General features: G+C 42.2%; 2 protein-coding genes across 3 annotated transcripts in view; one reads left to right on the top strand and one right to left on the bottom strand.

The window, feature by feature from the left end:
- Positions 1–248: 248 nt before the first annotated feature.
- On the top strand, positions 249–6,292 carry CNOT8 (CCR4-NOT transcription complex, subunit 8). Of its 2 annotated transcripts, XM_008946514.1 has the most exons (6): positions 249–441; positions 1,948–2,141; positions 3,611–3,772; positions 4,393–4,537; positions 5,187–5,297; positions 5,624–6,292. In XM_008946514.1, exons 1-6 carry the CDS (start codon positions 325–327, stop codon positions 5,771–5,773), a joined length of 879 nt encoding a protein of 292 aa, XP_008944762.1. In that variant the 5' UTR covers positions 249–324; the 3' UTR covers positions 5,774–6,292. The 2 variants fall into 2 exon arrangements, with proteins under 2 accessions (XP_008944762.1, XP_008944763.1); XM_008946515.1 differs by lacking the exon at positions 3,611–3,772 and having other exon boundaries at positions 325–441.
- A 2,311-nt stretch (positions 6,293–8,603) lies between these two features.
- Positions 8,604–24,282, bottom strand: part of GEMIN5 (gem (nuclear organelle) associated protein 5) — a gene marked incomplete at its 5' end in the record, with an annotated part of 17,131 nt that continues 1,452 nt past the window's right edge. The window contains 25 exon segments of the mRNA XM_008946516.1: positions 8,604–8,759; positions 9,431–9,527; positions 9,948–10,527; positions 11,107–11,269; positions 11,908–12,165; positions 12,781–12,991; positions 13,831–13,950; positions 14,067–14,214; positions 14,762–14,899; positions 15,175–15,270; positions 15,852–15,980; positions 16,418–16,531; positions 17,014–17,241; positions 17,444–17,615; positions 18,040–18,177; positions 18,254–18,443; positions 18,835–18,908; positions 19,970–20,106; positions 20,735–20,829; positions 21,298–21,383; positions 22,124–22,336; positions 22,960–23,119; positions 23,559–23,691; positions 23,831–23,959; positions 24,181–24,282. The exon segment at positions 24,181–24,282 is cut by the window's right edge and continues 31 nt beyond it. Coding sequence (XP_008944764.1) covers positions 8,604–8,759; positions 9,431–9,527; positions 9,948–10,527; positions 11,107–11,269; positions 11,908–12,165; positions 12,781–12,991; positions 13,831–13,950; positions 14,067–14,214; positions 14,762–14,899; positions 15,175–15,270; positions 15,852–15,980; positions 16,418–16,531; positions 17,014–17,241; positions 17,444–17,615; positions 18,040–18,177; positions 18,254–18,443; positions 18,835–18,908; positions 19,970–20,106; positions 20,735–20,829; positions 21,298–21,383; positions 22,124–22,336; positions 22,960–23,119; positions 23,559–23,691; positions 23,831–23,959; positions 24,181–24,282 — 4,067 coding nt within the window.

The raw sequence follows: 24,282 nt of genomic DNA, 5'->3' as shown, positions 1-24,282 counted from the left end.
CGGCAGGGAGAACGACTCTTCCCGTAAATAACCAGCCTGTTAATTGTGCATCCATTCCTGTAACCTGAACGGATGCTCCTGATTCTTCAGCATGTTTACAGAAAGTGATAAAAGCAAGAAAAAACTTGGTGTAGACTTTAGCAGGCCTGTTCCAAGCTGATAATGGAAGTGTGACTGACCCCACAGACATGCTTGTAGGCAGGTCTTTCCCCACATAAGGCTTTGTTTCTCTGTTTAACACAGCACACTGGTAAGATCGTGCAGCTTGCAATACTACCCTGTCATCTGAGTTCAACATCAGCTGCCTGTGCTCTGGTTCCCAAGATGCCAGCAGCCCTTGTGGAGAACAGCCAGGTTATCTGCGAGGTGTGGGCCAACAACCTGGAGGAAGAGATGAGGAAAATTCGTGAGATCGTTCTGAGTTACAGCTATATTGCAATGGTAAATATTTATACCTGATCGACCTGCCTTAGTCAAGGGTTTTTTTTGGGGGTAGGGAAGTAAGTTGTTTCTTGAGCAATAAGTTATTTCCCCCTATCCTGAGTTAAACCAAGCTAGAAGTGGTGAAAAATCAGAAAGTTGAAGCGTTCTAGAATTTAATTCAACAAAAAAATTAAACAGATGAGATGTATGATTGGGTTTAAATCTTCAGTTTTCCATCAGCATATTTGTGCTTTGAATGTCTTTCTCCATTTGGTTAGGGAAGATGCCATGGTCCTGGAGGACCAGTGGCCTACCAGGGACAACTAGTCAGCTGGGCTGCCTCCTTTTAGTAAAGTCAGATGTTAATTCCTAGAGAAGAAAAATATTCTGGCTGTGGGTAGGAGAGTGTGTTGAGAAAATTTTATTTAAGATGACCAGAATCTGCCCCAGGTGGGAAGGATCTTTTCCTGCTTTTACAAGTCCATATCTGCTTGGCAAGAGCCAGTGAGATGCCTAAATAACTGGGTTTAGTTACGATGCTCTAAGTTATGCCACCTTTGTTTAGGAATGTTAAACTTCAAGATATGAACAGTTCTTAATAAAAAGGTGGCATAAAACCACTTGACCCTGTAGAGTGTGTGGTATTCTGGTGAACAAAGTTGTGTGAGTGAATAGTTTTTTTATTATCATATGTTGACAGGAATTGAGCTTTCTTGCTTCTGTTTGATCTCACTGGAAGTGTCCTTATGATCTGGTTTAGTGGCTGTGCTGTGAGAGTGGACACAAAAATATCTTGGGCAAGGGAGGAGTGTTGCCAGATACGCAGCACTGGATTCCCCAGGAAAGCTTTTGCACATGCTCTAGTCAGGGGGAGTTCTGTGACCTGGTCTGAGAGGAAAAATAGCGTGGCAGAGTGGGTTTCAGCAGAGGAGCACACAGCAGCTGCCCCAGGAAAATGTTCTTCATCTAATGGGTGGTTGCTCTCTTGTTAAGGTCTGTTTTGATTGGCAGCAGCTTTCATTAATGTAGGCATTGGCTGATGCTCAAAACCAGGGAAGGTTGTCACTGTCTGGACTATTGAATGAAGATGTTCAGGCTGCTAAATTTAACTTGTGTTTAGAACGTGAAAGAACACTGAGTAAATAAATAAATGTCTGTGTTAGTAGATTTAGGGGAATTGAGAGTGGTGGTCCTTTGTGAGATAGACGTTTAGGTTGCACAGTGGTGTGTATTGGATCACTTTGTATGAATGGCTTTGGAATGAAACAGAACTGAAAGGAGGGACACCTGGAATGAATGAATGAATGAATGCAGTAGTTAACAAGTGGTGTAGGGTTTTGGTTTTTTTTAGTGTCTGATCTGTAGCAGTTTAAAATCTGTATGAATATGGAAAGGGAGAAAAAATAGGGAATTTTTGTAGAAGAATTCACAGTGCTAAGACCTGTAAGCCTGAATAGGTGTGATCAGTGACAGTGAGGACTCTGGCAGAGGAGGTGTTGAGCTGGGATTTGCTGCTCTCTGCAGGACACGGAGTTCCCTGGGGTGGTGGTCAGGCCGATCGGCGAGTTCCGCAGCTCCATAGACTACCAGTACCAGCTGCTGCGCTGTAACGTCGACCTCCTGAAGATCATCCAGCTGGGCCTGACTTTCACCAACGAGAAAGGGGAGTACCCTTCCGGCATCAACACCTGGCAGTTCAACTTCAAATTCAACCTCACGTGAGTCTCTTGAGCTAGGGCCTTGGGGCCTGCTGTCCTCTGCTGAAGCAGTGCTTTCCTTTGGGAAACGCGGGTGTCTGTACGCTCAGCGTCAGTGGCTGCTTCTCAGCAGTAAAAATTCAGATTATGTGGGATCCTGTTCTGGCTTGGTAAGGGTTTGCAGTATTTCTGTAAGTCAAAGCCATCCCTAAATCCCAACCTCCATACCCTTTCCTATGATAAATAGCCTACCCCAATGATTGTGTGTGCTTTAAACTTATTTCTGGAACAGTGTTATGGTCTTGAACTTTACACTTTTATATATCTATATATATTTAAATAGTTATTTACTTATGTGTACAATTAACTCCATCTCTCTCTGCTAAAAATAAATGGATGTTCTGTTTTCAACAAAAAGGAAAATACTTCTTTACAGAGCTGTGCTTAAAATACAAGCTGGAATCTAAAGAAAAAAAAATATTGTTGTAATCATTATACTTGTTCATGAGAGTGAGTCTTGTTAAATGGAGTGTGGCAGATGTTCTTGTATTCTGCAGCGTTGTGGGTTACAGTTGAAACAAGTTTCGTTACCACTTCCTTTGTAACTGTAAAGACAAACAGCATCATTACCACTGGAGCTGCCTGGAAATAAAGAGAGGGTTATCTGGAAGAAATAGCCATTTATAGGAAATCAGTCAGTATTTTTATAGAACTGTCATTAGAAAACATTACAAAAATTCATAGCTAGTATGTGCAGATCATACGGTTTTTGAAACCAAAAGCTGCAGTTCTTACTTCAGCATCTTATTGAGCCTCTTTAAGTTAAGTGTTTTTCACAGTGTGATCGCTTCATTTGACTCGGTTGTCCTATTTGGGATGAACTTTGCTCTGTCTTGTCACATCCTTCTCTCCCCCACCACCCTTAAATGAAGCAAATTGGTTCAGAAGTCAGGTTCCTGCTCAGCTCTCCACCAAAGGTATCACCACTCATTGCTGCCATCCTGCCCTAGTGCAGTATTACACAATTTTGTTTACTCCCAGGGATGGAACTGGAGATGGTGATAAGTTGGTATGTGGTGTGAAGTGAAAAAGAAGAACATAGGCAGGAGTGATGCTCGTTGCTTTAGGGTTGCGTGTCTTCCTTTCTGGGAGGACTTCCTCTTCTCCATGCTCTGACCTGTGGTGCTTCTGTTCACTGTGCAGAAGTGACATTTTTCAGAATGTTGTTTGGATCTGTGGAGGTGGGTTCTTTGGAATTTGCACTGGCAACAGAATTATCAGCTAGTTAGGATGGCAGAATAGCTTGTTACAGGGGTCGGAGGCTGCAGCAGTGGTATTAGAACTGCTTCAGCTGGAATCTTCTAGAGAGGCAAGCGTGGAACCCAGGGATAACCTCCTGGTTAACTTTTGAAATACAGTTTGAAGAGAATTTCTCTAAAATGGGCCTGATTTGGTAGCACCTTGAGTATAAAGCTGCTTTTGTCCTTTAGGGAGGACATGTACTCTCAAGACTCCATAGACCTCCTTGCCAGCTCTGGGCTGCAGTTCCAGAAGCACGAAGAGGAAGGGATCGATACCCTGCATTTTGCCGAGTTGCTGATGACGTCTGGGGTGGTGCTGAGTGACAGTGTGAAATGGCTGTCCTTCCACAGGTGGGGCTGGGCTGGGCACCCACGCGGGCACGTGAGGAGCCTTTTCATTGAAGTACTGCTGCTTTTGTCCATGGAGGCTGGCACAGGGTTTTAAGGAGAATTAGCTGCTCTGCAGTCTCTTAAACTTAATGATGGAAAGGTGAAGTTTAAGAAGTAAGGACACTTGGTGCATCATTTTGTGCTGGCACTTACTGTGATCTGAATTTTGTGTATGCGTTGCTTGCAAATTTACCAAGGCTCTGGGCCTGGATACCATCACAAGTGAAAGGACTTGAGGGAGGACAATGTGGTGGCAACAGCTGCTTAGAGGGTTTTGTGCTTTTCTGTATTGCCCATAGCTACAGAAACTGGCAGTGCTGGGAAGAGAAGTATGTTCTTCCCAGTGGCTTGGCTGTTCTGCAGGAGTTTAGCAGAGGTGCCCAGGGGACACTCAGAACTCCTGCACTGATGTAGATGATGAGGTTGAATTCTGGCTCTGAACCAGAGCAGTTTTATAAATATGAGAAAATGTTGAGGTTTGAAAGCTAGAGCATGTCAAACTCTTGTGAAAAATGTGATGTTGGTATCAACTGAGTTTGTGTTGCCTACTTAGCTGGTTTCTGAATGGTTTTTCTTTTCAGTGGCTATGACTTCGGCTACATGGTGAAGTTGTTGACAGATTCCAGGTTACCAGAAGAGGAACATGAATTTTTCCATATCTTGAACCTTTTCTTCCCATCTATCTATGATGTAAAGTACTTAATGAAGAGCTGCAAAAACCTCAAGGTACATTAATCTCCCCAGGAAGCGATGGACGGGCATCACCACTGTAAATGTGCAGTAAGCCCCAGGACACACCTGCATATATCAAGTCTTGAAACTGGAACACATAAAAGCTGTTAATCTCACATAATTTGTATCTAATCAATACTGCTGCCCCAGTTTTAGACTTATCAGTATGTATATTATGTAGGGGATGTTTCCATAACCTTCTGGTTTGTGGATCAGTAATTTCAGAGGGTAAATATAATTCAGCATGATTATCTTTCCTTTGTGAGGGGGAGTGTTTCTTCCTACATGAACTACTGCATGACTTGATTAACTGGTAGCCACTCAGAGGGTTGAAACTAATTTATCTACTGAATCACAGCCTTGGTTGAGCAAATGGAGGGAAAGGTCCAGCATTTGTAACTTGCAAATGTACCCACAGTCATCTCAGGTCTCTGCAGCAGGAAGGCAAGGTACCTGAATGTGAGGAGTGTGTGTGTGAATTCTGGAGCAAGATCACTGTTTTACTTGAAGCTGGTGTCGGTGTACTGCTGGAATGTGCCCTGATTGATCACAGCCAGTGTCTGCCCTCACGTTTTGGAGAAGTGGGGCAATTTTAGTAAGAGATGGATCTTCCAAAACAAAATCTGTTCTGTTCTCATTGCAGGGTGGCCTTCAAGAAGTGGCAGATCAGCTGGATTTGCAGCGAATTGGACGACAACACCAGGCAGGATCAGACTCTCTTCTCACAGGAATGGCATTCTTCAGAATGAAAGAGGTACTGCAGTGTTCTTCTTTATGGTTCTTTGTTCTCCAGTTTCTATTTGTAAATGTCAATGTGCACAGCGTGGGGTTTTTGTTTTGTTCTGGGTTTTCCTTGAGCCTTGTGGCCATCACACTTCAAATTGTCAAGAACAGGAATTGTTGAGAGGCAGAGACTTCTGTGTACTCCTCTTTTATGTGCTTATTTGAATTTGCACGCTGCATCTTGGGAGGTGGCTGACTTCGGATGAGCTGCTTAATTAACACTGAGTGCTTTCTGATTGAGAGGCACAATTAAACAATACCTGTTTCTTCCTTTTTTTTTGTTTTTCCAATCCGTAGTTGTTTTTTGAGGATACAATTGATGATGCAAAGTACTGTGGGCGGCTGTATGGCCTTGGCACAGGAGTGGCTCAGAAACAAAATGAAGATGTGGACTCGGCCCAAGAGAAAATGAGCATTTTGGCTATTATCAACAGCATGCAGCCGTGATAAGCACTAGCCTTCAGCAGAGCATGGTTACCATATTGGCAGCTGCTGTCCTCAATCATTGTCCCTAACAGCGTCTCAAACAAAAGGCATCTACAGTGTACAGCCTGCAGTTTTGCTGAAGAGCTGCGTCTTCATTTGAAACTCAGAAGAAGAAGACTGACTGAATTCCTAATGCCAGCATTTGTGGTTTGCCATATTTTTAATACTAAGGGCAAAAGACAGAACCTACTGTGTATACCTCTGTTTTTTTCCTCTTTATACTGTACAGAATCTGCAAGGAAAGCCTACCAGTAGAATATTCAGTAGAGCTGAGGGTCTGGAAATCTTGTGAAAATGGACACAGACATGCACACAACTTTGCAAATTGTGCTTTATAAAGCTTATTTTAAAACTTCTGCATGTTGTGAGGGTGACTGCTTCACCTCATGTTCTGCTTATTTTATCTTTGCATAGACTGTGGAAATTGCTCCCTTTGATCACTGCAGAGGTTTGGCAACGGGTGACATTAAAAACGATCCTTGCAGCTAAAAATACTCAGAGATTTGCTTTAACAACAATGGGAGTGGATATTATTGGAGCTGATTTCATCAGCTCTCCATAGTTTCTAATTCTGTACAGTTGGTACAGGTTTGACCCATACTGAGCCCCAGCTTATTTCTTATGGGTATTAATAAACTGTTCTGGAAACAGATTAAGAGGCCTAAAAGTTCACCTTTGACAGAGGATTGGACCAGTATTCTGATTCAGTTTTCTTCAACTTAACCTACTTTTATTCTTCTTTTTGCAACACAAGTATATCAGCAGTATTTGTTCCTCTTCTTCCCCCTGCTTCTCCAGCCCCTGATTCTACCAACAGAAAAAAGAGCTCTGTTTACTCTTCATTATATACATCTGAAAAGTAGTTAGAGGATGCAAGAACAGCTTTGGATTCTGACTTTTTATAAAGTGAGCTATTCTATAGGATGCTTTTCCCCCCAACAGCTCTGTAATGACACTTCTTAAAAAAACAAAACCAAACAACAAAAACCTAACCAAAAAACCCATCCTTCTGGACATGGCAGACTTTAAATTTTTAATACTTTGCCTTACACTTTAAACAAACTCAAACAATCCATCATTAGGAGTTGAGGTTCAGAGCTGTTAATTAAAATGCTTGTAAATACTACTTGGTTTTAATTTTTGTAAAATAAATTTTTTTAAACCAGGCCTTGTTTTGGATTTTTCCAACAAGCACTAAAATTCCCAAAGCTGAGGCTCGAAGATGCTCAAGTTTGTTTCTTCTCTTGCTATTGATGATGTCTTTGTGGGGTAGTTCTTACTAAAATCTGCTTTTGATCTTATTGTGCAGCAGCTGATGAAAGTTGAGCGTTAGATCTCTTTGGGGGGACTTGTGTTCTCCTTCTGCTCCTCTTGGCACAGCTGGCAGTACTGTGGAGTGACAAACCTGTTTTGCTCATCTGTCCTGTGCGGAGGTTTCCTGCCTCATCTAAACTCTAGTGGTTCTTGCTTAAAGTGTAGGAGGGCTGTTTGGCTAAGCACTAGCTCCCTCTCCTGGTTTTCAAGTACTTCCAGAATTTAGAAAGTTCAAGTTAGGGGCACGAGTTTACTCTCCTTATATTGTAACTCCTGGCTTTCACCTGCTGCTTTTCACATTGTTCTGAGGCTTTACTCAGCTCGGAGCAGGAAATCTTATCGGTATCAAGGCTGCATTTTGGCTGAAGAATTAGGAAAAGATCTTGATACTAAAAAAATCCATCATCTCTATTTTTTGTCTTAATAATCTTTACTGTATTATAAGCTTTCTAAATTCACAGCCCCCCCATCCTACCATGAGCTTTTCTGCTGCATTTAAAAATTTCCTTCTAGAAATTACTGAGATGGATGCCGTGTTCACTGAGGCTTATGCAGCCTTGTTCTTTTCTTAGGAAGTTAGTTTTCCTAACAGGACAGGCAAAGCCTTCAGCAAAGCTGTAAAACTGGTCAAGATGTTGCATGTTCTAGACTCCAGAACCTAGGACTTTTTTTCACCACTTCTGGAATAGTAGTTTCTCTAAAGAACTTGATAGTACCTCAACTTTACCATCACTGTAATGAAAAGCAGTTGTTCAGCCATGGATGTTGCCAAAACCAGGGACTCTTCTTTACCTACAGAAATTCCTTATATCTTGCTGGTCACGCTGGAAACAAGTATAAAAGATTTTGCCCTCCCTTTTACACTGTCCAGGTGGCTTCACTGTGCACAGCTAAGTCAGAGCACACACCTTATTCATCTACAGTTTGATTGATGTAGTACATTTAACAAAAAAAAAAAAATCCCCAGTCTTATTTTTAATGCACTTACCCTTCACTGATATTGATTTCTATCCATCAAATTAAATGCCAGTTCACGGTGGTAGAAGACTTTATTTAAAGGAGGGAAAATAAACTCACAATGCTTTTAGGAACAATACTGGCATAAGGGTCAGTCTGCTTATAGAAACCATTGTTTTTCCTGAGGGCAGCTACTATTGCTCCTCTGCTGAAAGACTTGATACAGCTGCTCAGAACTGTCTCTTTCATGTAAATAGCAAGAACTCTCATTAACATCCAACAAATAACTAAAAAAAAGTATACAAAAGTCCTGTATACAGTTCAAGGCCACAACCTACTGCTTGTCAGTTTTCTAACACAATCTCCTCATGTAGTTGATGACCACAAGTGAGTCAGCATATAAACATGATTTTTATCCAAAATAACCACAGTCATGAAAACAAGCCTTCACTTGAGGAAGAACAGCCGTGGCATTATGCAGCTGTGGACAGCTCAGGGAAGACAGTTTGGTCTCAGAACATCATGTCAAAAACCTCCTGCCAGCCTTTTTGTAAATATTGGAGGTACCATGTTTCCTCAGGATGTCCAAAGCCTGTTGGTGTAGTGCAGGAGGGCACTGGGATCCCATGTGAAGGAGTACCAGGCAGCACTCCAGCACATCAGGGAACGGGAACACCTGCAAACAGGAAAGGAACATGAGGTGACATCTACTCTTTCAATTATAATTGTTCAACTGCAGCATATTCAGGCAGCCAGTGTTCTAGAGACATCACTTTATAGTATCTTTGGAACACAGGGTCATGACTCGAGATGCTTTTTTTTCCCTCTTCTTCCAGTGCACCAGCTCACATGTAACCAGGTTTGCGCCCTCTCACACAATCACCATCATTACCTTTAGTTATCCCCTCTGTTCTCCAGCCTATAATATGAGACAGCCTAGGAAACCATTTTCAAATGTGTAATTTCTACAGTTCCTAACTTATAAAGGCCATTTTATACCTTCCATTTCTGATTCCACTCTATCAAAACTGGTTTTGCATATGTAATTCTAAATAGCAAGGGATTACTTTTAAAATGCACGGGAGAGATTCATACAGAATATCCCACCGAGTTCTCCCATGCAGGGCCTTTACCTACACTTTCCAACTGCAGGGAGAAAGTTATGCTTGGAAGAAAAATATTACCCTCATACCATCTGTCAATTTTTTTTTTCAAAGTTGCTGTAGGATCACAAAGACAGTCATTGTTTCTTACTTTCTGTATGAAAGGGGTTCTGTGACAAAGCTCCCCTTACAAAAATACTGTGTTTTTTTCAGAGCCACAGTGCCTCTCTTCTGAAAAACTTACCTTTAACCTGTCTGGAAATTCTGCTAGTTTCTGCTTAGCTTGTAGAAGCTGCTTCGTTAGCTCAGGGAGTGTAATTGGTTCCTTGCCTTCATCTTTACTGTCAAGAAAAGAGCAGATGTCATGAGTAACTGTTTTGCTTAAATGACTGCATAGCCTCCCTCCCGTAGGGAGCACAGGAGAGAGCTGGACAAGTGTTACATGCTCTAGCTCATTCTTGCCAAAGGCCCAAATAACTGTTCAGCAGAGGCAGACGTCTTAGTTCTTGCCTGTCCTTTTCATTATCCTCCCCTTTTCAAGCTGCCTTGTGTATTCACTGTGCAAACACACCCGTGTATCAGGAAGCTATTCAGCTGTGCTAAGTTCACGCACATGGTTCAGCCCCAGGGAAACGCAAGATTTTTGAGCTGCATGACAAGCCTGAGATTAGAGGCAGTCTGAGCTGAACAAGAAATTTACTGCACAAGCACACAGAAGCAGCAATGCTTTTCCATCCACTCATTCATGTTCCGAAGCTCACCGGTTCATCTGCCCGCTGTCAGAGCACGGTTTGTCTGATCCAGCCTCTGAACTCTGCTGCGGGTTGTCTTCCTGGGTGCTTCCATTTGTGTTTCCCTGGAGACTGTTCCTCTGCTGCTGGTGCTGGTGGATCATATCTGCTAAAATCTGCTGGACCTCAGCTATATCTCCCTGGGTGTTCTGTAATGCAGCAAACTCTTCAGAAAGAAGCACTTGGCAGCCATTCAGTTTTAACTGTCTGTCACTCAACTCCACAGAGCTAGTTCCAGAGCCACTTTCTGACTCACACCTATGAATTTCAGTTGTATTGCAGAGGTTTTCATCAATCTCAACTGCAGTTTGATCAGGAGTTTCTTCAGAGGATGAAAGCTGACCTGAAACATAACTCTTCTCAAGAGCTTTCTGCTCACTGGGACACAGCACAGGATCCGGAACAGCCTTTTGCAAGGCAAGGGAGTCTTTGGGGGGCTTCCACCACAGGTCATACAGCAGTCCGTAAGCCACAAAGGCTTCTAAACTTCTGCAAGCATCCATGCTCTCAGAATTTGTGCTGTCCAGTTTTTGTCTCAGTTTATCACAGCCTAATAATGAAAAAAATTCCAAAGATTTTACAAAGATTTCCAAAGAAGAAGAACAGATCTGGTAAATCAACAGCTGTCCTGGAGACCCGAATCAGATCTTTGCTCAGGTGTTGGCAGAGTGATACAGGAGAGAAAGACAAAAGGCAGACATCTCTGGCACCTTTTAAAACAAATCCTCTGCAGAGAAGGGAGCAAAGGGCTGGCTGGAGTGACAGGTAACTATGAGATGAACACAGCTTTCCAGTGGCCCCACCTCCCTTTCAGGACATAACTTGCTCAGCTTCCCACATCACCCACACCAGCTGCCGCTGCCGAGGTTCCTTCCAGAGTCAGGAATTCTGATTGCCCAATGGCCCTTGCACTAGCCAAATTCCATGGGTTTCCATGTATATGGGTCTGTCTTGCTCCTTCCAGAGCATTATTATTATTATTACTAGTAATAGTAATGGACCCACAGCTGTGCTTACAGGGAAGATCACAGAATCATTAAGGTTGGAAAACACCTCTAAGGTCATCAAGTCCAACTATCAAAGATGTTCCCATCTGTCAGTTCCAGGAGACATGCATGAAGAGACTTACCTTCAGGAAGGACAATACTGCATATCTCTTGCATCAGAGTGAAATTACCAGCATTGTAACTGCGGGTCACAGCTCCAACAATACTTTTCACTGCCTCATCCCAGGTAGCAGTCTGAAAGCTCAGGGCTGCAAGGGTCAGGTCATGGGAGATGTGGAAAAGCACCTACAGGAAGCACCAGAGAGCATGATTAATAGTTTTACTGCAAAGTACAAATTGCAGCTTATGACCACTGGGGAAGAGCCCAAAGGAATTTCAGTGACAATGCAGTGTACCCAGTCTCCTTCACACAGGTACACTTTTACATTACTTCCAACTGTAACATCAGCAGCTGTGCTTGCATTTGTCCTGCTAAACAGAGGAGTGGGAGCATACCAGAGGTCAGTGACTCACTGCAGTCAGAGAGAGGAGCTGCAGGAGCACTAGTCTATGAACAGACCATCTCAACTCCAGGACACTTTTGACAACAAGCAGCACTGCCTCTCCTAGGTTCGATACAAACCCCAAATCCCTGCGAGGCTCCTGAGCTGTGCTGATCCCTCCCACCCATCCAGCACAGCTCGGTGGTCTCAGTGCTGACACCACACATCGGTTCTTGCCCTGCACAGAAACAAACTGGTGGCTGCCCAAGCTGTCACAGCTGCCCATCACCTGCTTCTCCCAGGCTGTAACCTCACCCTGCAGCTGGGTGCAGCCATCGGGTGCCCTGGGAATGGCTGGCACACCACCCACCACAGAGTGCCTGCCTTTCACTGCGTACGCCACAGGAAGGCTTGGCGTGTATCCAGATGTAAGTCACTTACCTGCTTTGGGTGTGTGTTGCTGGTGGAGGGAGGATGCTCAACACTGCACAGCTGCTCCCGTGCACGTGTGGCTTGTTCAGTGGTGTCCACGCCCAGTACATTCTGCCACACTTCTACCACCATGTCCAAAAATGAGGCCTCTCTGTTCAGCTCCCAGCTGTGGTAGCAGGGAGGCACGGGGCTCTTTCGGTCACTGGGATTTCTTTCACTAAGGCACTTGCAAAGCAGTTCGTTAAGGCAGAAAACAAGTCTTTGTCCCTTTAACAAGGAAAAAAAAAAACCAAAAAGCAAAGCCCTGAGCTTCCTGCTAAAATTAAACCAATCCTTTACTGACCACAGCAGGTAGATGAGAACATCACAGCTAGTAGCAGCTTGCTGGTGAAAAGACTTTCACAACTGCAGCTACCAAAGAACAATGCTGACAGTCAGACTCCAAGAACAGAAGGAAACCTTGGAACAAGCTAAGCTAGGCTTTTGTTTCTCAGACTGCATTTCTGGATTAAGTCCCCAGCAGATGGACTTACAGTTGTTCTTTAATGTAAACAGCAAATACTTTCCTTCACTTCTTTTTTCTTATGATCAGTATTACATACTTAAAAGGAATCCCACTTCTCTCAACTATGTCTCATGTCTCTAATGAGCAGAGCCTACGTTGTGCCTTCCCACCAGGGGTCCCTTGCCTTTGCAAAAGCACAATGCTGTTTCAAAGGGTCATTGCAATCAACGTATAGAAAAATGTATTGAGGCGGGACCAGCTCAAAGGTACGTAGTCACCTGTGGGCTATTAACATGGCACCACTTCCTATATGTTAACCAAGTTAAGCTGGAAAGAGACAACGCTGAAGAAAGCAGAAAGGAAATGACCAGACTCACAAACAAGGTTTTATGTTGCTGAAGAACTTCCTGAGTTCCCACCCAGTTCCTGGATAACAGCAGGTCTTGGGCACATCTGAAAGACAAAGTTGCTGACAACTCCTCCTCTCCAGCTATCAGTGCAAGCTCAGCAGCAGTTTTAAGGGATGTCACATCCCCCTTTTTTGCCAACACCTTAACTGCATCATAGGGTGAGGAAGCCCCCAAATAACTGAAAAGAGATAAAAGCAAATTGACTTGATTAGTACTAAAATGCCATTTTTGATTTGTATTGCAACACAACAGCAAACATACAAATGAAGATAAGCCTCTGTTTTCCACAGGTTCTCAGAGCACCATCACTTTGCCTTACCAACATTTAATACAGACATACAGTGCCTGGTCTGATGCACAGCTACAAGGGGGAGTCACACAGCCCAATAATCTGGAGTGAAACCTCTGGTGGTGTGCACACCACGCACAGCTTGGGTAAGAAACAGAAATGCACAGGTTCAAGAGACAAAGGTTACTATCCTTGCTGCAGTTCTCTGGATTTCATCTGAAGCCCTTTGCAAGTGTGAACATCCTCAAAAATGCCAGAAATTAAATCAGCATCAAGCAAAGGACACTATTCCAGCCAAAATATTTTAAGTATTATTAGTAAATTTGGTAGTCACCAATTTGAAACACTCTAGGTGGAGGAGGATAACCCAACATTTTAGCTAAGGCCTCAAGAAACTTGAGATGAACTGCTGCACTGCACACTTCCAGTGGAAAGGCTGGAAACATCACAGTCTTTTCACATATATCCTAATCTTAGTCTTGCTAGGCTAGTTTTCAAAGACTTCCAGTAATGTCTATGGAAAGAGATGGCTCTGTTGTAATGGCATTTGGACCTCCTGCTCTAAACTGCCCTCTGGAGATTCTGGAGGGAGTCTAGTGAGATCAGGCTTAAAAAGCACCAGACAAATAATGACCAGTCCAGTGAACAGATTTCAGCTGCTACAAAACCAAGAACCTTCTTTGTTCCAGGCATGGAACCAGTTCTGTCCTCTTCCCAGTAACACTCACCATTTGGCAGCCATGGAATAATGACCATCTTTCTCTAGCAGAGCTGCCCAACTGGTGTAGAGATCCTTCAGAATTGGGTCTTCTGGACGCAACCTGGCCTTAGCAATTACAATTGCTTCCCTAATGCACAGAAGGGAAATCACACAGGAAAGTTAATTGTACAAAAAGTGAACCAAAATGTAAAATCTACCCTACTAAAAAAATAGACTAAATCCTAAACATAAATATACAGCAACCTGTAAAAATGGTTCACTTTCAGGAGCTCAACAGCTTCATAGACTTTATGGATGGACAGGAGATGGGAGGCAGCCTTCACATACTGCTCCTGGAAACACAGCTGCTTCACAAAGGCTTCCACTGTCCAAACCCAGGCCTGATATCCAGCTGCAAAAGAGAAGGCAATACAATTGGAGACCAGGTTTTAAAAATGGAATAGTTCCTGTGGGATGACATCATTGGTGGTTTCTTCAAAAGGCAGCTCTTCTCTGCCCCAGATTAATTTGTTTCTTAACCATCCTAATACAAGTCACTAAGGCAATGAACTGGGGCACAGCTAGGGCTTGAACATGACTGTAGGACTTCACTACCAGTAAAATAACTTAAAGGCACAATTCAAACAATAGCAAGCTAGAGGGATGGACACACAGTACAAAGAACCAACTTTGTACTTGGAAGGATATGCCCACTTCTTCAAGAAGTCCCAAGGGAAACCACTCTATTTCCTCTTATCCCAACTTGAGGGCACTTATGGAAATATCCATGTCTTTGTCATGAATAGGATATGTTTTGTATTTGGGTTTTCTTATCAGGCAGTTAAAGAAGCAAGTTCCTTCCAGTGTGAACAGTCATGAGTTTCCAGCCTAGAACAATCAGAACGTGGCTATTCTTGGCAGCTAATTCCATGTGCTTACGTGTTAAAGAACAAACATACCCATGGGTGAGATTGCTACCAGCTGGTCTGTTAGCTCCCCCCTCTCAGCAGCTGCCTGGAGGACACCCTTCATATCTCCTTTCCACAACATGAGCTGCTGAAAGAGCTCTGGATGCCCATTCTCCAGGTGATTTTTTCCTGTTGGAAGCAAACACGTGTCCTATCAGCATGAGTGCAACAGCATTACTTGCCATACTAAGGTAATTTGGCAAAAGTGACATTATTCAAGCTTAAGGTTTTGCAGGTTTGCATCTGAAAGGTGCAAAATCTATTAGGGAAAATTATGTCTTGTCTTTATCCTACACTTTGATCCACAGTATAGAAAATTCCCACATTTCCCCCCATTTACTTTCTCCTTGAATGTAACAGTTGGAACAGACATCTTGTCAAAATGGATTCATTATTCCACTTACCTTCCACATCAATCATCCTGTGCACAGAAGCCCTGTCTGTGAAGAGCCCCAGGTGGATGTGATCCTTGAGGTCAGGAGACACATCTTCATTATTACCTAAACCAGATAAAAAGAATGAATATTTAAGATTTGGTACAACACTGGGAACTGGGAGCCACCAAGTCACTACTGCATTTGACTGCTGGCAGACCCTTAGGTCTTCCACTTTCTTTCCTGTATAGCAGATTTAACAGTCTGCAGATGAACACTTAGAACTTCCATCTAAGTGGGATTAGAAGGACCATGTTTGCAGAACATCTGTTCTAAATCAAACACAGCAGGTTCCTGTGCATGCTCCAAGGAACAGTACTGTGACAATACAAACATCTCCCTCGTGGCTTATTTTCTCCTGCCTGTGTTATACTTCTGAAGGTGAAAAAACGCTTTGCATGGATGCAGACAATTCCACCCTATCTCCACATCATAGGATTCTGCTCCAAACCTGTCTGGAGTGGCTACTGAGTGCTGAAACACTGCAAGAGAAGTTAGGTAAGAGACCACAAGTAGTCATAGACTTTGATAAAGGTAAGGATTTCAAAAAAGTAATGCTTAGTGGTCAAAGTCAAGTGCTTGGACACACACTTCTAAGGTGCTTTAGAGCATCTACCCTCTTAAGTATTTTAGTTTCAGACTGATACCTTTGCTTTTCAGACATGTAGCCAGCCTCAAGCAATCCTGATGTAATTCATCTTTTGATCTGTGATCCATCAATGTGCTGAAGGGTAGAATAGAACGAGGCTTCCTCTTCTTCAGAGAGGCATCAGGAGCTGAAAAGTCAGGCACATTTTAGTTATTGTTGCACAGCTAAAAGACTCTCCTATAGCAGAACTCTTCAATGTATTCCAAAGCTCCCCTCTTCCTCACACTGGGAAAGAGATGCTCAAGTGCCACATGGATCTCCACTGTAACAGCTCTGACTTCTGAATGCTGATCACTCTGCTTATTTTTCTGCCTGGAATGAACCAGCAACTAAAAGGCAAGATCTATGCCCACATTAAACAACTACTCAACTAACCTGACAACCAGGGCAAATAAAAGAAGCAGCAACTTAAAATGTTTAAGAGATTTTAAAAGCACACTCTTCTTTCTCTGGCACTTATTTGGTGTCACATTAAGAAGGGAAGCTGCAACCAAGCATAACAAGCCTAGAATGAGGAACTTGGCCTTGATGCAGGACTATTAAAAGTCCCTGAAACATACTAACTTGGTTTCTCTTTAGGTGGATCCTTTTTCACAGGAGTGGCTTTCTGGGTCACAAAAGGCTTTGGCAAGCTGAATGAGGAATAATCATATGCAGATGGAGATGTATCCTTGGACACTGTGAAGTTAAGTGATAAAAAAAGAAAAACAACACATGGAAAAGCCCATAGCAGAATAGTTGACATATGCACATCCTATTACATTAACTTTGAAATACACAGAAACCAAGCTGTGCTTTGCCATAGAACTTAATAGCTTCTTAGGGAAAGGAAATATTCAGAAAACATCACAGAACTGTCAACAGATGCTAACAAAGATCCAGCAGTATTGTAAGGTTTATCACCAGAAGGCAACACTAATGAAAAACGACAACCAAACACAGTAATTTTGTTTGTTAGGTCAGTATCTTCTTATTTAAAGATAATTAGACCAAACTAGTTTAGAAAATTATGAAAGGCATTCTAGAACTGTCCTTCCTTCAAGGGGACTATTTCAATAAGACTGTCTTATGAGAAAACGAGCATGAAAATAGTAAACTTAGTGATGCTCTGAGGAGTAGACAGTCTGGGAAGCATTGAACTAAGATGATTTGATTGTTACCAGTTGTGGAGACTTTATCAGGCAACTCTGCTTCCTGAGCTTCTTTTTCTCCTTCATGGTCTGACACTCCATTTTCCTCTAGCAGCATTTCCTTCACATTCTCATCTCCATTCACAGCATCACTTAGATCCTGCTTGGCTGGACTCTTTTCTGTAGCCTTTTTCTTCTTCTTGGTTTTGACTTTTGGTTGTATGCTTCTTTTTTTCTCCAATTCTAAACTCTTTTTGCCTGTAAAAGGTTGCAGAAATTACCCTGTTATTATATGTTGAGATTTTTAGTGTATTAGCTGCCTGTCTCTCAAGATTTAGTTTCCAAGTAAGCAGATTTCATTCAGCATGAAAACTGATGATACCATTTCAAAAGGGGAACCCTCTATTTCCCAGCTTCAACTTCACCTTCAGGAAAGGATCTGCCTTTTGAGTATCCTTACCCTGAGGAGGCCGTGTATGCTCCTGCTTTGAGATGTGCCATTTGTGAACGTAAAAATCATCTGCTCCTGTATAAACAAAATCTGCATCCACTGGTGACCACTGGACACTCAGCAGCCTGCCCTGGTGCCCTCGGTAGTTGCAGAGTGGCTCTTCCTTCATAACATCCCACACCTTACAAACAAGAAAGAAATCCAGTTATTCAGCAAGTCTCATCTTCCCCTACTACTGTGCATTTTTCCTTCAGTGATTTGCACTGGTACCTTTCTATTTTAGGGTGTTTGCACAGGTATTTGAAATACCAACATGCAGAAAAAGTCAGGGCTTCCTTTGTTTGTATAACTCTCGTTTTTCCAAAGGTGCTAATATGAAAACAGTGACAACTGAACTCACAAATCAATTTGCAAGTCACAGTAACACATGGGTACCTGTGTATCAGGTACACAGAAACAGCACATGGTTACACCAAGTGTAAATCTGGAGTACCTCAGCAGTTTACCTCACAAAAGAAACTTTAGTCACCTTGGTTCTAAAACACTATAGAATGGAGGATTTAAAACTAAAAGAAATACACTTTTGAGTGGCTGTGGAACAATACCTGTGCAGTGCCATCATAGCAAGCAGAGACCAATCTTCCCTCGTGGTGGGGGCTCCAGGAAAGGCTTGTGATTTTAGCTGTGTGCCCAGCCAGGGTTCGGAAAGGCTCTGTTATGGTCAAAGGGCTTTCTGAAGTGCTCTCTGACAGAAGAAAGAAAAGGATCAAGTATGGCCAGCAAGACAACTGGGAGTAAACCAAAACAAGAGGTTAAGACTTGGAATATAATCTTGCTCTTCAGATTATGCACATAAATAACAGCATTGATTGAGCCTGAGGCTATCAGGTAACTCAGCTCTGGCTGGCTCCCGTGCTCATGATGCCAACGAATGGCATTGATCAGTTTATGATGCTGCTGGATAGTGCAGAGCAACCTCAAGTTTGGCGCCTGAAATACTTCAATTGAGCTGAAATATAAGAACAACAGTGTAAGAATTCCACTAGTCAGAGAAAATGAGATTTTTTTTTTTTGTTATCCTGCATAAGCAGAATAACAGAATATGAAATGAGATTTTCTTTCCTGGATTCAACTCAAACCCTCATTTAGTACATCCACAAAAGTGCATTTCAACCATGAGTGGGTCCTTAAAAAAATAATTTAATACTGTGATGTGGATCCTCCTTACCAAGAGCAGCTAATCCAAATAACAGCAAGCAATGCTGTATTACCACAATTCAAACACATCAACAGGGAAAGAACTGAGACAAACCAGGGCAACAAAAAGGACTTTTGCTCTACTACAGTGATTCTAGCCAGGATCAGCCCATGAACAGCCTTAGCCTACAAGTGAAACATACCCATCTTCATTGCCAAGAGCCAAGAGTTTGCCATCTGGTTTCCAGCTGATCTCCGTACGTGCAGGCAGTTTGTGCTGTAGAGAAAAAGACACAATTATTACCAAAACCTCTTAAATCTCTCTTGCATACATTCAACAGAGCATGACAGGCAACTGGACAGAGTGGCAATTAGTCTGTAAAATGAAAGTCACAAAAGGGTCCATTGCATTTTGTAGCACTGACATAAGCTTGAGCAATCAGGAAAGACAATGAAGTGATGCAAGAACAAGTGATTATTTTTATCAGTTCAGTGAAATGTCTCAAAGGAAGTTTGTCTGGGTTTCAATAGGATCTTGATGCTCTATCTCCATATGCTCCTTGGAAAGCTCCAGACATTGCAAGCAAATTCTGTCGTTTTTCAAAAGAAATCAAAGTTTATTTGTAATGATTTCTATCTTTTCTAATTCAGATGAAAGCTACTTAAAATTTACATGCCTAAAAATGATTGGTTCCTTGCCTGTGACATTAGTTTCCTAATCCCCAGTGAGTCTTCTGCTCAAGATCTAACCCACTTCACTTATTTTGTACTTTCCACTAAGAAATAACTGATCATACTTGAGATGTTATGGTCAGTTATCACCAACTGTTATCACCCTACAGTAACTGCAGTGTAAATGGAAACAGACCCCTGCAAAATCATGACTGTCTTTAATGCAACATTTATTTAAAAAAAGAAATAGTTAACATCTGAAGCAAGAGAACTAGACAAGTTGAGGTAGTTAACTCAGGCATGCCCACCACTAGATCTAAGCTACAGCACTGTTCAGGATTTTACTTCAGGTGCTTTGGAACTGGAAAGCTCTGTGTGAAATATTTCTTTTAAACGGCCACATATATCTTTAAAAACTTGATTTTATACTTAAATTTAACTTTTCTGGTGAAGTAAATTACACAGTAGAGACTTAAGTAACTGATGCCAGGAATAATGTGCCATGTTGATATTGAGGGGGAAAAGAGCCTTTTTCAGAGGCAAACACATAAACCATTTAAGTAGTTTGAGTCAGTAAGTGTCTCTGAAGTTCCTTTGTGGAGACTGCAGACACAGAAACAATGACATGGTTACCATGAATCAATAAAAACCCTAAATCATACTCACTTTAATTGAATTAGTGTCTCGGATGACTTTGTTGATATCATTTGCCTCTCCATTAAGCTTCCAAGGGTTGTGTTGAAAAACAATACCTTCTCCAGCACAACTATATAAAGTTACAGAGGGCTGTTCACCTTCTCCTCCTATCCAACAGATAAAAAAAAGCTAAATATAATATGTTCTTCATCAATCTTGGCAGAAGTAATCATTTCCACTATAAATGAAAACATTTTTAAAGGCTATATACATGCTTTTATTGCCTGTTGCCCTGCAGGAAGAAATTCTCACATGATCCTCTGAAAGGACCTCTCATTTCCATCAACAGATCTCCCTGTAGCACAATCACTGCAAGGATTACAATTCCCTTTAAAGTCTGGCACTTAAAATAAAAATTAAGCTGTGTAAGAAGAGCTAACAGAGCTGTTCTGTTTAGCTCAAATGGTAGGAATGTACTTCTGGGGCTAAGGAACCTGTATCTGCTCCAACACAGTTACTGGTCTGCAGTTCCCTGAAGTAAATGCAGAGGTGTGGGGCCCCACTCCCACCTACCTCCTGAAGCTACTAGAATTCAAAAATGAGAAGAGATTGGTTTGCTCCCTTCCAAAACTGTTAACAATTCCTCAAGCAGACTGCATTCTTAGCTGCTAGAAGGGATTGCTACCAAGCAAACAGGGCTCCTTTTCCTAAGGAGGGGGGGCATACACCAACTTCGTGGCACCCGTGTGCTCTGCATGGATGATCTACTTTGTCACAAGGCATTAGAAAACTCACCAGAAGACAGAGGTGGAGTGGGAGGTCCCCAGGCTAATGTGTACACAGTCTTCTTGTGGTAAGTACTGGAGATCTGAGGTGGCTTATTCTTAGCACTGGGCAGGAAGATAAAGAAGCAGGGGCAGTCAGATTTCAGCAAGGGGAAATAAAAAGGTTAAGAAAAAAGAAAATTTCCAAGCAACAGATTTCTAGTGGTAAAAACAAACACCAGGTGCTATAACATACTAAAGCAGTGGCTCAGCCAAGCCTTCCTTAACATCTCCTGTAGGACACTATTAAAAACATAACAAAACTGTCCTGATGACCTGCACCTGCACGTTGCTTTTCATTCTCAGAATCTGTCTTTCTGACTGGTTTTCCTTGACTAATGTCCTCCCACAGATGACCTCTGGTCATGCAATTTGAGTAAGATTACATTAGAAGCTACTAAACATAATACAGAGGTGAAAAGATGCACTGAAAATCCAACTGCTTGACTATTTTTCATTTAATGCCACACTACCAATGCATGGTAACATCTCAGCAGGATATGACAGTAATAAATTTGAAAGCTGCTTTCCTACCTGCTGGAGAAGGTGTCAAATATGCCAACTTTTCCATCATCTGTTCCAAAAGCCAAGCACCCTTCCTTAGTTGGATGCCAGGATAACTGCAAGTAAAACAGAAAGAGAACCACAATGAGAAAAGCTACAGACACTTTATTAATAAATAATAAAAAAAGGGAAAACACTGAAACTGATGAGCAAGCACCAGCCCTTACACCCACCCTTCCAACTACTGCCATTTGATCACTCTGCTACGAGCATCAAAGGCTCTCCCCTACCAGCTATAGCAGGGTAAGATGAAAGGGACTAAAATCATTAAAATGCTACTTGACATCTACATTACAAAATGGAAATGGAGAATATTATAGGCTGGTAAGAAAACTTCTGGTATGAACAAGAATAACTAGCAATGTTTCACTGCTGCCAGCAGTTTTACCAGGCAGCAGCATCTGGCCAACCACTGGTCAAACCCAGCCTGAAGACATCTCTGTTGGTTTTTGTGCATGCCCAACTTCCTAGCAGAGCACAGGAAGCCATGGATGAAGCAAGGAAGGATCACAAAGGAGGATAAATGTGAAAAAATACAGTAACAGCCAGCTGGACTCCAGCTGATTTGCACTAGATGTACTGCAAGCACCTAGAGCTGTAAAGAGGTCTAAAAAATTGCTGTCGGATTCTAAAATGCATTATATGTGAAAAGAATCAACTACAAAAGGAACAACTTGGCTTTATAGAATTTTAGTTGGGAAAAACCTTATTCAGAGTGAAAGAGAAATATTCTTCAACAAGAAAAATGGAGTGAGAAGGGGAGGAGAGACAAGAAGGGTATTAAAAGCACACTTACTGCTGTAACCTTGGACTTTATGCTTTGCCAGAAGGTTTTAACATCATAGATGTTGTTCACAGACAAAGTATTCCACACCCGGATCATGCTGTCTCCAACACCAATGGCCAGGCAGCCTGGGTCCACAGGGGAGAAGGCAAGACTATAGACAAATCCTCCAAGAGTGGGCATGGTCCATCTACAATCCAGGGTAGATAGGTCCCAGCACTTCACCTGAAAAATATTAAAGGAACAAGGGATGGTTAAATGTAGAGTGACTGGTATGACAAGGAAAAAACAAAGCACAAATGAGACAAAAAGTCAAAGGGTCAAATTCAGGGCTTGAAATAGTACATGATATGCACCCAGAGGATCGTGTGTGTCAGACTCGCTGCAACAGTTGGAAGACTGTAATGGAGCAGACAAAATTACTGTATTTTAATCCTATGGTGCTCTTCTGACTTCAAAATAAGAGGCACTCTGCTGTCTCTAAAGGGCAATATTAAATAAGACAGATATTTTACATTGTACAAGTAAATTATTTTGAGGAGGAAGAAATAGGCCTTTTTAAAATGAAACACACAGGAAAAAGAGATGGCAAACTCCCTTCCTTAAATGCTTACCATTCAAGTCCAGAATGTCATAACCATCCGCTCCACCATGGTAAAAGCTTGAGCTTATAAATTAACAAAAATAGACACAGTATGTGCTCAGAACAGATTTTAAGCAGTGATGTTATAAAATGCTGCAGTGAACCCACTTTAAGCAAAAATTTGTGGCCCTTAAAGGGGTAACCTCACTCAGTTAAACTTCGTAGGTATGGCCAGTTTTATGTTAGTTTTATAAATGGCTCTTACATCTCTGTCCATGGAAGTGGAGAAAAGGAGCTCTTTGTCTTGGCACTTGACAGAACTCAGGTTGAACACGATACGGGAGTGATTTTGTCCTTCTGAAGATCCCAGGAGCCTCCACTTGCGTTTTCCAGATTGGGATAAATCCCAGAGTAGCAGTTCTCCTCTGCAAAATTTGAAGTGTGTACTTTGTTATTCACTTCAAAAGAATAATGTAGGCTCTACATAAACTATATTACATGTATACAGAATTCAAGAGTTACACGGCTGGACAGACACCACTACCTGTGCCTATACACACTCACAAATGCCACCTTACAAGTGACATCCATAATTAGCAACACTGAAACCCAACATGCCATTTTTCTCCCATTAAATGGGCAAATCTACAATTAGTACCATTAGCAGTCAATATTCAGTTAGATTATCAGACAAATTATGGGACAAACAGTAATTTTCTACTGCTGAACTTCCACTTTAAACCTTGTCATGTCTTGTCTCCAGTTATACTGGGAAGGAAGCGAGTGTTAAAAGTCTCCTACTGGTTCTTCCTGAAGTATTAATTACTTGCTGGTGGTACCCGGGGTGCTGTGTGCCCTACTTACCCAAAAGAGCTGGACACTATTTCTGTGGGATGACCAGGAGGCCAGTGGACAGTCAGCCAAATGCGCTCCTTAACAGCAGGATCAACGGCTCCACCTCTCCTCTTTGTGGGTGGCAACTTCAAAGTCATTACACCTACAGAACCAAGAGGGATCACCCAGACCTAGTACATCAAAATTCTCACAAAGAAATCCTGTCATTCTGGAGCTGTAAGTATGCTCCCCATGCTTTAAACTATCAAGTTAGCAAATCTGACACTATTTATCTTACTTACATCTGCCTCTGGTACAGCTCCATATTCGTATGGTCTGGTCTTTGCTCCCCGAAGCCAGGTAGCAGCCCTTCTTCGTGGCTGTGTCCTGTGTCAGCTCCCCATTTGGAACTTTGCCTTCCTCTGCAGGAGCTACTGAATACCATTGGTGTCATGTTATTATACTTTAAAACCCAAAGCTTTATAAAAATTAACTGAAAATGCTGATCTGCATGAGCAACACACTTTACTGAACTTATTAGTTGCCTTTACTTAGTTCCTCACTGACTTTCTATAAGGAATTCAGTTCTCTAGAATAGTTCATTCACATGAACTAAAAATTACTTCACAAACTATTCACCACTTCTACATACCCTGGAGCTCATCTTGCCAAGCAAGTGACTCTTCTTCTCCAGGCACAGGACACCAGGCTAGACAATGTATTTCATCGTCGTGGCCTCTCAGCCGATGCAGTA

The sequence above is a fragment of the Merops nubicus genome, unplaced genomic scaffold (genome assembly GCF_000691845.1).
Source record: "Merops nubicus isolate BGI_N331 unplaced genomic scaffold, ASM69184v1 scaffold18638, whole genome shotgun sequence".
Taxonomy (NCBI): domain Eukaryota; kingdom Metazoa; phylum Chordata; class Aves; order Coraciiformes; family Meropidae; genus Merops; species Merops nubicus.
This window is presented reverse-complemented; position numbering and strand designations above follow the sequence as displayed.